This window comes from Rosa chinensis, chromosome 4 (genome assembly GCF_002994745.2).
Source record: "Rosa chinensis cultivar Old Blush chromosome 4, RchiOBHm-V2, whole genome shotgun sequence".
NCBI classification, from domain to species: Eukaryota; Viridiplantae; Streptophyta; class Magnoliopsida; order Rosales; family Rosaceae; genus Rosa; species Rosa chinensis.
Genome location: NC_037091.1, coordinates 4,477,840 through 4,492,623, shown reverse-complemented (window position 1 = coordinate 4,492,623; position 14,784 = coordinate 4,477,840). Strand labels below are relative to the sequence as shown.

The following is a 14,784-nucleotide window of genomic DNA, read 5'->3' as shown; positions in this document are numbered from 1 at the left end:
CCAAGAAGACTTCTTTTTCTTTCCTCCCTTAGCCAGTCCACCTCACTTACTTTCTTTAAGGCCTAGTTTGTTTCATGGATTTTAAATTTGGGAAAGAGAAAGTGCTTACTTTCCCATGTTTGTTAAGTGTAAGGTTGAGAAAATGGTTCATCTTGCAAGGAAAAATGGGAGAAAAATGAATCATTCCATTCTCCTATAGAAATACAAATTAACCACTTTCCTAAAAAATTCATTTCATGAACCAAACGAGGTCTAAGGGTAAGGATTGTCAGTAGCATAAGCTCAGAGTCAATATATCATTAAAAGACAAGAATTAATATCAGAAACGTGCGTCTCAAACTAGCAATACACCTACTCCCAAAAAAAAAAAAACTAGCAATACACCTGCCTGCATTGATGGGGCTAGTCATATCAATGGATGGGGTTGGTGTATCATTGATGAAACTATAAAGCACATGAACATAAATGAAGTCAATGGCCAAGAACTAATTATTTTGGATCGACCGCCTAATTCTATATTAATGATTCACAAAAATAACAACAATATATCATTAGTTATTTTGGTCTCATCATCCTCTTTTCAACGTCAATTTGGTGAAGGTAGACCATCACATTAATGTGCACTTTAAGTCCTCTCTTAAAAATTTCTTCAATGATTCTAATAGGGGCCCCTTCTAATATCTCAATGAACTGTACATTTTCACATTGTGATTTCTTTGTAAGGCTTGTAGTCCAAATTCTAGCAATATGTTTTATATCAGCAAGGTTTTCCTAAAAAATATAACTCCTATCATAAGCGGGTGAATTCTAAAATTAAGTATTGTACAGAGGTTTTCCACTAAATTAGGTGGCAAAAGTCCCCTTACTTTCAAGATATTGCGTGGCGACCCTTATCTTATATAAACTCTAAGACAGTCCTCCCTGGAAAATAATTTTTTTTTTTTTGGAAGTTCGTCTAGTAGTGTTCTAGATCATTAATCATAAGACAAACAAATGAGAAAGTAGTTGTTGATAGAGTATATACCTTAAGACTGACCTGATTTCATTTTGAGGACCTAACCTCAAAGCTAGTGAAATAAAAATGAGAAAAATTCAGCTACCGTCCCCAAACAATTCTGCCAAGGCCAATTTGATACCTGAACTCTCAAAAGTATCAATATAATACCTAAAGACTTATATTCACATCAATATGATACTTCTGTCCAAAATCCGTGACGGCTCCGTCTATTTGCTGACGTGGCAAGCACATGGTAAAAAAAGCTTTTTAGAAATATTTTAGAAAAATTTAATTAATTTTAGGTTCCCGATCTGATTGTAGAGTAGTTAATTAATTTTAGAAATATTTATGTACGAGAAAAGACTCAAAAAATAGTACTATAACTTTTCTCTATCTTATATACAGGTACATAATGATAATATTCTCAAACTTTTACTGCTCACTTTATTCTTGTACATCGCCTCAACTAGTAAAACCAAATAGTCCCTTGGTCTCATATCCTGTGCAAGAATTTGATTATTTTGTCTACCCTTCATCTGAATCAAATAGAAAATGAGAACCTAAACTTACCGTGCTCTTACTGGGGGAGCTGATGATCCATCGTCTGAGATATCGAAAAACAATTCATCGCTCTTACACAAGGCATAAACAATGTCCACCATACTTGGCCTTTTAGAAGGATCTTTGTGCAAACAGGCAATGGCAACAGTAGCAACATTCACTATGCTCTCCATTGAGCATGACTCAAGGAAAAGTTCCTTGTCCACCCATTGCTTTACTTTCTCTGCCTTCTGTTCCTCACTTCCCTCCAAAATCCTACCGGCGCTAGCCCACAGAACATTTCCAGCTTCATCAATGGCCTCTTTCCCTGAAAGAAGCTCTAGTAAAACTACCCCAAAGGAGAACACATCCATTTTTGTTGACACCACCCCATCAGTTAGATACTCGGGGGCAATATAACCTTGAGTTCCAACAATGTGCATTGTTATGGCATTGCAACCAGACTTTGCAAGCCCGAAATTGGCTATTTTGGCTCTCATGTTGGAGTCCAAGAGAATATTACTGCTCTTTATGTCTTTGTGCACGACCCTTGGCCTAGTGTGCTCATGAATATATTGCAGACCATTTGCGACATCAGCAGCGATATGCAGCCTTGTCTTCCAACCCAACTTTTCATTCGAGTTTTCATGCAGCCATGAATAGAGAGAGCCATTTTCGACATACTCATAAACTAGATAGCAATTTGCATCCTCTGGGTCTATGCAGAAGCCTTCTAGCTTCACCAAATTGCCATGGTTTACCTGCAAAATTTGAAAGTCAATCTTTGATCAATTATATAGTTCAAACTTCAAAGTACATATGGCAAAAAATAAACCTTCCGAATCTTAGGAATAGTAAACCTTCTGAAAGTCCCTGAACTTCTATCTACCAACCATATATTATTATGAAAAATCAATAAAAGTTCCCTGACCTCACCTAATCTATTATTTATAGATATAAAACAACTAATAAAACATGAAACATGAAAAAGAAACAGATCCTAAGGGCACTCTTGGAGTTGATGTACATGGACGACTTTGTTTTTCTACCAAAAATTTGAAGCCTCATGTCCAATTAAACCAATTTACAACTCAGTTTTGAAATCTTTTAGATTATGACTTCATTTTATCTGGAAAGCTCATCACGTTTGTCAAACTATCCTCGGAATTTTAGAATTATGTCATCTATGGAGGGCTTTTGCTAATCCAACCTAGTAAGGCATAAGTTCTGAGGGTTTATTTATTGAAATCATACATGGATATATCCCTTTGTTTGAGCATATTCAATGAAACGGACCCAAATTGTGACCCTGACGGAACACATTTTCTTCACATTGTTTTTTCTCCACCAGTCCTAATCACTATTATAAAGCTTCCAAAAAAACAAGATACAATTTAAAACTTCAAAAACGTAATAAGCAGACAGGTCACCTAAACATCTTATATTAGCAATAAAGATGAACCAATTTAATAATGAGGTTTCTTAACGGGATCCCTATGGCTTTTGGAATTCTAATGATTCCTTCACTATCTGTGTCTATGTTCCTAGTAGCAATCCAAAACATGCTTACAAACATGAAATGCATTGATCACTAAAAAAAAAAAGAACCTCTACACAATGTCATTTTTTGGTTAAATCTAAAGAGAAAAATCATTCCAATGATCTGATATCAACTACAGTTTCATCTGTACATATGATACCTATTTTTTACTTTGGCACTAGCTTTTCTAGCTTTTTATATGCCAAATGACAATTGATACTCTCAGTGAGCAAGTCTCTTGGAAGAATTGTTCAACCGGATTACCTAATACAACTACAAATCCATTGCTTATATTAAGTTAATATCCAAAGCTACACTGCTTCATGCTTTCATGTAATCCTTAATCTTGAAACACAGTTGTTTTTATTATAAGCACAATATATATCAACATAAGAAACAGAAGAAAAAGATCCTATATTTACTAACTCAACATTAAACTATGAGTCTTAGCTATATGGGATGATGAAATGATAATAGATGAGTTAAAAACTTCATGCAACAGAAACTAATATCAAATTTCAATGTAACCATGTGAAGCTATACAGATAGGCCAAAAGCAAAACTTTTACCATATAGACAGAAGTTAAAGAAACAAAGTGAAAAGACAGAGTACCTTCTGTAAGATCTTGAGCTCCTCACAGGCGTTCCACTTCATCTTCTTGATGGCATAGACCTCCCCATTAATATTTCCTTTGTAAACAGACCCTTCAATCAAGCAATTCTCTCCAAACCCATTAGTAGCTTCTCTGAGTTCTTCAATACCAAACACTCTGTACTTGTCCAAGCAATCTGAAACATCAGCCATCAAACTCACTTCCATTTCCTTCGCCCTCTTATCTCCCTTCTCATTCTTATATAGATTCTGATTCTTCTCTTCATCTCCTCTTGTACCTCTCCTCTTCTTCACCAACCCACCTCCAAAAATCAAAACTCCGACAGCCAAGATCAGCAAAAACCCAGTAATCCCCAACCCAACTGCCAACCCTGTAATCACTCCTTTCCTCTCAGTCTTATTTGAAGGAGGCGAAGGAACAACAGTAGGTTGTGATAGCTCAGGAAGCTGAGTCACTGGAATGAAAATGGTATCAAAAGGCTGAGTATTATTGCCATTAACTTCAACTATAGAGTTTGTTTGGACCCCAAACCTTGAAGCAACTGTTGACAAGTTATCAGAAGGTTGGAACACATAGGAGACTAGATAACTGACGTTGTTTTGCGTCTGGGTTTTGGTGGGGCACTTGCAAAAGATAGGGAAATATGCAGTTACCCCAATTGCAAGGTCGGTGGCTACAAGAGTAGGGTTCACAAGCTCCACAGATTGGTAGGTTGTGAGGTTTTGGAAGCTGTTGGTGGAGACTAGGTAAAATGTGTCACCTTCATTGATTGTGTACGAGAGATTGGCATAGGAGATGGTCATGCTGGCGTTGACTGAGTTGCAGGAACAAGATAGAGGAACAAACAGGGGTTGGTCTGGGTTCAGAGGTGAAGTTGGGGAAGAGATGTTGCTGGGTTTGGAGATCATGAGGCGGCTAACTGAGAAGAGGTCAGCTATGGAGGCCAGGTCAAGAAAGTTAGGAGCCGAGGCTCTGTAATAGGCATAGGCTTGGCATGGATTGGTGGTGGTCTCATTGATTGAGCAGGTATAGCCTTCAGTTGATGGCTCTTGAGCTTGTGAAAGGTGAAGAAGGAGATGGAAGCATAGGAAGAACAGGAAGAGAGAAAAGAGACACTTGGGTTTGGAGCTTCTCATTTTCTAATGCCTGTAGTTGTGACAGATCTACCTGCGCATCAGCGTATGTTTCGGTGTATATATAGCTCTAATTTGAAGCCCCTTTTGTCAACATTGGTGTCAAAGATGCTTTCTTATTTAATTCTACTGCATTATCAATCCACTTGTTATCCCGTCTCATAAATTTTCAAACTTGTAAAATTTTCTGGTCAAGGTCCAATGGCCATTGTAGCCATACACTCCACTATCCTCTGCCTGCACTAATTTATAAGGCTTTGGAATTCCAAGGGATATAATAAAACTGGATCGTTTGATCAGAACATCAGGGGTTCCTAATCTTTTGAATATCTTTTACCGAAACATAAAAGCCAGAAAAATGAGTGCAAATGTACTGATGAGGTGTGTGGAAATCACTTTCCGAACTCTCTCTACTTTTGAAGCTAAGTAAATACAGAGTGCTTGTACATTGATGTCACTTGTGGCATCAAATTTGCAGCTAAGATTTGGATGGAAAGACCAAGACTTGGTCAATAGCTCTTATCTAACTTGTGCAAAGGATAATACTGTTGGCCATATTGTCAAGCACGCTACGCACTTAGCAGACAAAGACTGACTTACATGACATACAAAGAGATAACAATTGTGAACACAGAGATAATGACATGAAAGTCTATGTATCTGCGAGAAATGTGTCTTTGTAGGCTTGTAGACTTGTAGCTAAACCTAGCTGAGAAAAGTTGCAATACCTGTGAGAGCTCATACATATCATCTGATCATGACTTCATTGGTATTAATGTTGACACTATATTCCAAATTTACCTTGGCGTATGAAAGAGGTTAGCCACATAAGTCTTTTTCATAGAGGGAACAGAGGGCACAAGATTCAAATGTTCCCGATGTGGATTCATCATGGATTACAGAGTTTCTGGTATTAAACAGCTGGATTTGCTAATACTAAATGCAGATTTCATAAATATAAAATAGGAAGCAAACAACCCATAATTGATTGGTCCTAGAATGTTGTTGTTTCATACAAAGTTGATATTGGACTAACAATCATCAAGTCATTACATTGGACGTTCAAATTCCACATGTCAAACTGCAAGAAAGGAAAAGTGCCCTCTTCGGAGCTGCATATGAATTGTGGATAAGACAGACAGACACGTCATAATTTGGAGTTCATATTCTAAACAGACATACCCCTGTTTATGTCTAGTCTTCAACATAATATATGTGCGCATAATACCAGTTACAAGAGACTTGAGAGTAGCCTGCAGCATGATGTGATTTTTTAGTTTTCATTACTAGAATATTTCCCAACGTATCAGCGGAGCTCAAACATCCCTTTTTCTTTTTCCAATTTTTGGTCAGGAAACTTGAATATTCTTAATCTCAACTAACAGATTGCTTCTGTACGTTGGGAGAGAAACTGACAGATATGTGCTGCATATTTTATTGAATTTGTACACCAATAACATAATATATGAATTTCATTTATGTACTCTCTTTCTTGGAGATTTACAAATTACAATTACTAAACCTGATATATAAACAAAACATAAGACAATGCAGAAAGAAATAAGACTGTGGACAATACTAAAAGGCCTAAAATATAGTTATACCTTTTATGCTCAAGTTGTTAAAGATTCCGATTATGGTGTGCTGGGTTGCATCATTTATCTCTTTGTTATATCATCCTTCGCCTTCACAGTGAAATCCCATAGGTCCCCATATTTCTCATTGAAATCCCAGATATCCATGGTATTGTAATCAGCTATCAACTTGTCACGAGATCCCCTCTCCATATTGTATATCTGAGGCTCAAAGTTGTGGGGTTGATCTGGCTTATCCATCTCAATAATACAAAATACAATCGTAAATAGACCCGCTCCAATGAACAAGTACTCCCCCTGAAAGACAAAGACAGAGAAATTAGATATTGATTTCCTTAAAATGATAAACAAGACCATAATGCTTATGCCCAAACAAAGAAACATCTTAATTGACAGTCTAATCCTTCATATATGTCTGAAATTATAGCCTTAATAGGCATAGAGGGAACAGAGGGCACAAGATTCAAATGTTCCCGATGTGGATTCATCATGGATTACAGAGTTTCTGGTATTAAACAGCTGGATTTGCTAATACTAAATGCAGATTTCATAAATATAAAATAGGAAGCAAACAACCCATAATTGATTGGTCCTAGAATGTTGTTGTTTCATACAAAGTTGATATTGGACTAACAATCTTCAAGTCATTACATTGGACGTTCAAATTCCACATGTCAAAATGCAAGAAAGGAAAAGTGCCGTCTTGGGAGCTGCATATGAATTGTGGATAAGACGGACAGACACTTCATAATTTGGAGTTCATATTCTAAACAGACATATACCCCTGTTTATTTCTAGTCTTCAACATAATATATGTGCGCATAATACCACTTACAAGAGACTTGAGAGTAGCCTGCAGCATGATGTGATTTTTTAGTTTTCATTACTAGAATGTTTCCCAACGTATCAGCGGAGCTCAAACATCCCTTTTTGTTTTTCCAATTTTTGGTCAGGGAACTTGAATATTCTTAATCTCAACTAACAGATCGCTTCTGTACGCTGGGAGAGAGACTGACAGAGAAGTGCTGCATGTTTTATTGAATTTGTACACCAATAACATAATATATGAATTTCATTTATGTACTCTCTCTTTCTTGGAGATTTACAAATTACAATTACTAAACCTGATATATAAACAAAACATAAGACAATGCAGAAAGAAAGGAGAATTTGGACAATACTAAAAGAGGCCTAAAATATAGTTATACCTTTTATACTCAAGTTGTTAAAGATTCCCATTATGGTGTGCTGTGTTGCATCATTTATCTCTTTGTTATATCATCCTTCGCCTTCACAGTGAAATCCCACAGGTCCCCATATTTCTCATTGAAATCCCAGATATCCATGGTATTGTAATCAGCTATCAACTTGTCACGAGATCCCCTCTCCATATTGTATATCTGAGGCTCAAAGTTGTGGGGTTGATCTGGCTTATCCATCTCAATAATACAAAATACAATCGTAAATAGACCTGCTCCAATGAACAAGTACTCCCCCTGAAAGACAAAGACAGAAATTAGATATTGATTTCCTTAAAATGATAAACAAGACCATAATGCTTATGCCCAAACAAAGAAACATCTTAATTGACAGTCTAATCCTTCATATATGTCTGAAATGTGCATTACCGGAGCATGAAAATACATTGCGGCAGCAACTGCAGGGGGAAAAAGCCATGATATTAAACCTGCCAAAAGAATCAAACCAGATGATGATCAATAACTGTCTTATAGGTCAATTACTATATTATCAAAGTTCTTTGGTACGCATTTGTACCCTGAAAACCTGTAGGGGGTCCTACTGCTTCAACATCTTCTGCTATTGATCCCCAGAAGGTTCCTGAATCACAGAGATTCCAGCAATAAATCAAGATTATTGGATTGTACAATTTAGTATTCAATTTCTTTAGCAATCTATGAGCTGAATCAGATACAAAAAGGCCAAATCTCAAGAACACCAAACTCATAGCTCTATTTGGACTCCTTATAATGGTGTCACTCCACTGCAGCATTGTCAGTTGCATCCCCTATTAACTGACTGTACCAGTTGGGATACTGCAACTTTGATTTCCATGCTTTAAAAAAAAAAAGCACTTTTGTTTTTTTGGGTAACAGAACTTTCATTAAAAGTAAAGAGTCCACTACAGAAAAATTGTAGAAGCACCTACAAGAGGTCTGCTTCAGAAAACCAAAGACAGAGACATTAAGTAAAAGAATAGAGAAAAAGACAGATTCCTGAACTCAGCTGAAGTAAATGCCCATGAAGAAACCTAAAAACAGACCCTTTCCCAGATGAGATCAACCATCTCACCATATATATTAGCCATACAGCACATATTCTCAAGACCACACCCTTTTTTTTCTTTTCCTCCAAGAGAATTTAAACCTCAGACAAAGTAATTCATTATATAAAACAGTGTTATCCCACTTTAAACTGCACTATTTGACATAAGACAACAATGGGGAGACAGGTAACAATGAAAGGATGCCTTCTGTGAACCATATCTCAAGATTGAGCTTCCACGAGAAATTATACAGGCTAACAAATATAGGTTGGGGTGGCGGTGGGGGTGGGGGAAGGTACTTTTGCTTCCCTATTATATGTAGTTATCCACGACATACTTTCTAAAAATATCAATGGAAAAAACTTCAAAAGATTCCAGCCACCAAATTCTTGTCTCTAGTTTATCTGGAACTATTAGAACAGGTCAGGTATGGCAGCAATGCAGCCCCATCCCATTTAGATTTCTTTGGAATCTAAAATGGCAACTCAAAAGAAAAAGAAACACCACTCTTTCAAGACCTCAGTCTGTCTCCACTGCCTACCTGAAAATGAGAGCAAGAAACAAAATGGGTAGTATCCCAGCTATTTGATTCAGCCTGTACTTACTCCTACTTACAGCATGCCAGAGAGATATGTTATTTGATTCAAATCTCAGCAGCCATTTTCCTAGAAAAGTTTCATTTTCCTCACTAGATTGTACACCCTAGCTGTCCTATTTAATTAGCTTGCGCCACCACATCCCACCTTACAAATGATTACTTTTACTTTCTGCTACCCACTCCCACATAAATTCACTTTAGTCCTTCAGTCTTCTTGTGACAGCATAAGGAATCTAAAAATGGCTGAGATGATGGTGTATTATGTAGAAAGTGATTTTCATTGAGTTGATGTTTACAATTGTACACATATATAGCAGTAATAAACTGCTGTTACAATGCAGGCAATAAACTATATTTACAGCTAGAATAAAAACTGATAAGCAATTATAGCTCAGTATCAAAACAGCCTATGAACAAATCAATGGAGAAGAATTAGATGACTTGATTTCAGGAGAAGATTTAGTCTCTCTAACATATTATAGTATCGATCACCCTCAATAAGCTACCCAGGTCATCTTCTATCCCCTAGAGAAAAAATAGTGCATCAGCTGCAAATTGCAAATTACTGGTTTCCCTGAAATGACAAATGTCTAACCTGTTTGTCCCTTGACGTACCAATCCACATAGACATGTGCTTTCTCAAACAAAACCCTGTTATTTCTTCTTCTGCACCTATTGCACACCTCATTGGCTATTAGAGAAGCATCTAGAATTTGTCTCGCCTTCACAAAATCTCCTCAAACTTGAGAAAAGCTTTTTGTGCAAGATTAACCAAATTAACGTCTTAAATCACTACATGAACAGACTACCTTTTATGGAAAAAAGATGAATATATGTCCAGTGACTAGTGACACATTTATTATCCCATTCCTTTTTAGCTCTTCAAGCACCTTCAGCGAATCCACTCCAATCCCAACAATGATGATACACAGCCAATGAACACCATCAAGACCCGAAAAGTTTGTCCTTGCTAAACTCAAGATTCCTTGTTTCCTCCTCCTCGTAGCCATTCCCCTAGAATAGTTTCATTGCTCCTCACCAGATTACCCACCTCTAGCCGTCCTATTTAATTAGCTTGCACCACCACATCCCACCTTACAATATGATTATTTTTACCTTCTGCTACCCACTCCCACATAAATTCACTTTACTCCTTCCAGTCTTCCTGTGACACCATAAGGAATCTTAAAATGGGCGAGATAATGGTGTATCATAGTATCAATCACCCTCAATAAGCTATTCAGGTCATCTTCTATCCCCAAGAGAAAAAATAGAGCATCAGCTGCAAATTGCAAATGACTGATTACCCTGAAATAAGAAATGTCTAACCTGTTTGTCCCTTGACTTAGTCAGAAAACGTACCAATACAAATAGACATGCTTTACAAAGGCCTGTTCTTTCTTCTTCTCCACCTCCTGCACACCTCATTGGCTATTAGAGATGCATCTAGAATTTGTCTCGCCCTCACAAAATCTTCTCAATCTTGAGAAGCTTTTTGTGCAAGAATAACCAAATTAATTGGTCTTATATCACTACCTGAACAGCGACTACCCTTTACTGAAAAAGATGAATATATGTCCACTAGTGACTAATGACACATTTTACTATCCCATTTCTTTAAAGCTCTTCAACCACCTTGAGCAAATCACCTCCAATCCCAACAATGATGATACACAGCCAATGAAAACCATCGAGACCTGAAAAGTTTGTCCTTGATAAACTCAACATTTCTTGTTTCCTCCTCCTCACAAGGTCTTCCTAACCAACAAGCCCTCTTCTTCCTAAACTGGCTCCAAAGCCAACCCTTAAATCTTGGTCTCACCACTCCTCCACTGGTAAAACCAAGATTATATGCATTCTGAGTGTCCTATATAGTCCATATCATATCTAAATGCAAATTAAACGTTTTCTAACCACAATGCTCTTAGAATCCTATCTTCCATTACTTCACTTGCAAAAGTAGCCTACACTCGTAAAAATTTTCGCTAACTTTTCATCTCTAGGTTCCATTTGCTATTTTGCTCCTCATCTATCATTTGGGGATTAAAATGTGACTAAAAAAAATTAATTAATTCTTTAGAATTGCTAAATAACAGTAACTATGATCCTACAATAAAATTGCTCTAAATGGAAGTACCTGTCTCCTCTCCTTCATGGTAAGTATGGTGGTCATCATAGTCTCCATACTTAAAATCCTCCTGAAACAAACCACACACAACCATCAATCACAATAAATTAATTCACAAAATTCCATCAAAAATGAAAAAATAATTTATTTGATACGTACCGCGGAGATACTGTTAGTTTCCCAACGGTTAGTGGGGTCTTCATTGAGGTCAGGCTCGATCTCTGCGAACCCAGCAGCGTTCAACCGTGTGAAACTTCTCTTAGGCAAGTTTACGAGCAATGATGATTTGGAGGGGCTGTGAATGTGACCCGAGGAAACGTTAAGCCTAGTTTGCGATAGCTTAGAGTTGAGTCTGGGGAGTGGTGCTGGGTTGGGAGAGACAACTGCGAGTGGAGAGGAGCAGACTGCCATATTCTGGTTTATCTTGGGTTTGAGCCGTTGTGTGAGGCTCAAATTCGCGCTTCATTTCATGCAACTGTATTGGAGGGATGTTATACCCACCCGTAGTGTGTATCGGTTTGGAGAAGACCTGGTTGTAATTCGACACGTATTTGAAAGAATTACAGAGAATAACATTAGAAAAAATGAAAAGATAAAAGAAGAATGTTAAGGAGGGACTAGAATTTAAGCAACTACACAGATGGTCACTGAATTTTGAACATTTGACACTTTGGTAACTAATTTTTCTTTTAATAATATAATTTTAGTCACTCAACCTAGATATTGTATTTCACTTTAATCATTCCATCAGTTTTGTGGATTTAAATTTGCTCATCATTATCCCTTAAGTGATGATACCACCGCTCAATAAAAAACAGTCACATGTGATAACTCATAACTATAGCTAACTATGGTTAACTTAAGAGTGGTTTTATTCAAACCTCCTAATTTCGCATTTAGACCTCCCATGACTATTTTTACCACGAACTTCCTATTTTATCCTTTTTTCCCCTCTATTACACGCTCTTTGTTTTCCAGATTATCATCCACAATTATTAACAAAAATAAAATCAACAACCCACAGGCTGGTGTGATCGGAGAGTGGGTTTTTAATCTTACCTGATCGGCGACGTTAATTGTTTTGTTCTTCTTCAACTAGTTTGAAATCACTAGGCATGGTTGAAGTTGGATTTCCATATTCCCATTCTTTCTAACTACTGATGTTGAAGTAGTTAATTAATAAAAAGGGATTCTGATAACATCATAACTATGATTGCCCAACTGGGTGTTCGATGAATCTTCATGGTTTTGGGCTCAGATAAATGCCAAGTAAAGCTGGAGTCTTGTACTATGTTTTCTTTGGCTTCCAACTCCCTTTGGGTATGATGATTTACATGGAGTTTCATCTTCTTCTCAAACCTTTGTTCCCTACGGTGTTAATAAGTTACGATTCCTTTTGCAGTCTAATCATGAACTGATGAATATCCTATTGAATATTCTTCCTTTACTAGTAGATTATTCTTTGAATTTAAAGAATTTTTTCTTTTGGTTTTGTTTCTTCCCTATTGTATGGATTATCAATTAAAGTACCCAATTTCAGATTTTGAAAATGAGACCACCACCTCTTCCTCTCCCCCTGTAGTTCTTTCTCTCTTTACTGAGAAGGGCGTTGATTCCGATTGGGTATAATAAAAAGTAGTTTTTTTTTTTTAATGTGTTGCTGTGCTATGGAGGGGATAGCAATACGAAGTTGTGGTCGCTGCTGGTGCCGTGGTGCTAGGGCTGTCAATGGGTCGTGTCGGGTTGGGTTCGTGTCGGGTCAAGGTATTTGTCGTGTCACAAAAGACAATTCCAAACCCAACCCATTTAATAATCGTGTCAAAAATTTAAACCCAAACCCAACCTATTTATTAAACGGGTTACCCGTTTCCAACCCGCTTAACCCATTTAATAAATAGGACATGTAGTGTTAGACAAAAATGACTAATTTAAAGGTTAACTATGCGACCCATTTAACTAAAAAAATGTATAAATTGATTAAATTTGTTTAAAACTCCACAAGACGAATAATATAAATAATTATATATAATTCATAAATAATTAAATCCAATAATTATAAAGAAAAATATTTCAAATTGTTTTAAAATATAAGATTAATACTTCCAACGTTCAAAATTTCAAGAAGAAGTACAACATAATTGGGTTATACGAGTTCACTTCGTGTTGGCGGGTTGACCCGTGACTGACCTATTTATTAAATGGGTCATGGCAGGTTAACCCACGGCTGACCCGCTTTTTAATCGTGCGGGTTCAACCCGCTTTATTTCGTGCGGGTTTCGAGTCGTGTTATCGGGTCGTGTCGGAATTGACAACCCTACGTGGTGCGATCGTAGATGGTGGCTTTTATTTTTATTTTTTTAAGGGGAGTGAAATTTGCACTCCCCAATTTACATTCTGCACTCCCTTCTTAAATTTTTAATATTTTCTAATGTCCTTTTATATCTGTTTCCTATATTACCCTTCTTCTCCAACCAAACAAAATAGCGTATCTGAAAATATTTTATGATGTCCTTGTCCTCCAGCTTTATCTGAAACGTCACCGTTCCAACTCCAATCCTTCAACTCCGCCGCCTTCTCCGGACTTGGATTCGGACCACCACCCGGTCGGGCAGTGATAAGGTAGTAACCCTTAAAGCTAGAAGAAGATAAGGAAAGAAATGAAAGAAGTAAAATAAAAACAGATTTTTCATTCAGTAGTCGGTAAGGGTTACAAAGAGTTCTAATATACCCACTCAAGGATGCCTACGATTCTGACACTTGTCAGTCATCTAGCTCGTTAAACTAACCCTAGCAATTACACAAAACAGCCATGTGCTAGCCATGTGCACAAGCCAATATTATTAGATAGATAGATCAGTTCCAAACCATAACATTTCACCCCCCTTACAAAGAAACTTGACCTCAAGTTGCAGACTCAAAACTGGGAAATCTGAGGAGAATGTCATCAGCGAATTCCCACGTGGCCTCCTCCGAAGCTGTACCTAACCAATGTACTAGCCACTGAGTAGCCGCAGCACCATTGCGTTTCACCATTCTTCGTTGGAGCACAGTAGCTGGTTCCCACTTGGGGTTGGCTGGGTCCATGATGGGAGGTAAGTGGTCGCTCACTTGAACATGCTCTCCTACTCTCTTCTTCAAAAGTGAAACATGGAATACATTGTGTATTCTGGCACTAGCTGGCAGCTCTAGCCTATAAGCCATAGAACCAATTTTCTCCAACACAGTAAAAGGACCATAATATTTAGGAGAGAGTTTATGAAAAGCACCTTGATGAACAGTTTGTTGTCGGTAGGGTTGGAGTTTAAGAAATACCATGTCACCCACCTCAAAAGTCCGGTCAGAGTGTTTTTTGTCA

At 37.3% G+C, this 14,784-nt stretch overlaps 2 protein-coding genes across 4 annotated transcripts; both read right to left on the bottom strand.

Annotated features, from left to right (window-relative positions):
• Positions 1 to 1,407: 1,407 nt before the first annotated feature.
• On the bottom strand, positions 1,408 to 4,876 carry LOC112197659 (serine/threonine receptor-like kinase NFP). The gene is made up of 2 exons (XM_040518773.1): positions 3,691 to 4,876; positions 1,408 to 2,298 (listed from the first exon to the last, which is right to left on the bottom strand). Exons 1-2 carry the CDS (start codon positions 4,825 to 4,827, stop codon positions 1,564 to 1,566), a joined length of 1,872 nt encoding a protein of 623 aa, XP_040374707.1. The 5' UTR covers positions 4,828 to 4,876; the 3' UTR covers positions 1,408 to 1,563.
• A 916-nt stretch (positions 4,877 to 5,792) lies between these two features.
• LOC112201146 (photosynthetic NDH subunit of subcomplex B 5, chloroplastic) lies at positions 5,793 to 11,901 on the bottom strand. 3 transcript variants are annotated; one of them, XR_002936616.2, is made up of 6 exons: positions 11,589 to 11,900; positions 11,439 to 11,499; positions 8,196 to 8,258; positions 8,048 to 8,106; positions 7,628 to 7,915; positions 6,581 to 6,716 (listed from the first exon to the last, which is right to left on the bottom strand). XR_002936616.2 is itself a non-coding variant. In XM_024342158.2 (5 exons), the coding sequence occupies exons 1-5, from the start codon at positions 11,838 to 11,840 to the stop codon at positions 6,483 to 6,485; spliced, it is 669 nt and encodes a 222-aa protein (XP_024197926.1). In that variant the 5' UTR covers positions 11,841 to 11,901; the 3' UTR covers positions 5,793 to 6,482. The 3 variants fall into 3 exon arrangements, 2 of the variants coding, with proteins under 2 accessions (XP_024197926.1, XP_024197925.1); XM_024342158.2 differs by lacking the exon at positions 7,628 to 7,915 and having other exon boundaries at positions 5,793 to 6,716; positions 11,589 to 11,901; XM_024342157.2 differs by lacking the exon at positions 6,581 to 6,716 and having other exon boundaries at positions 7,429 to 7,915; positions 11,589 to 11,899.
• Positions 11,902 to 14,784: the final 2,883 nt, after the last annotated feature.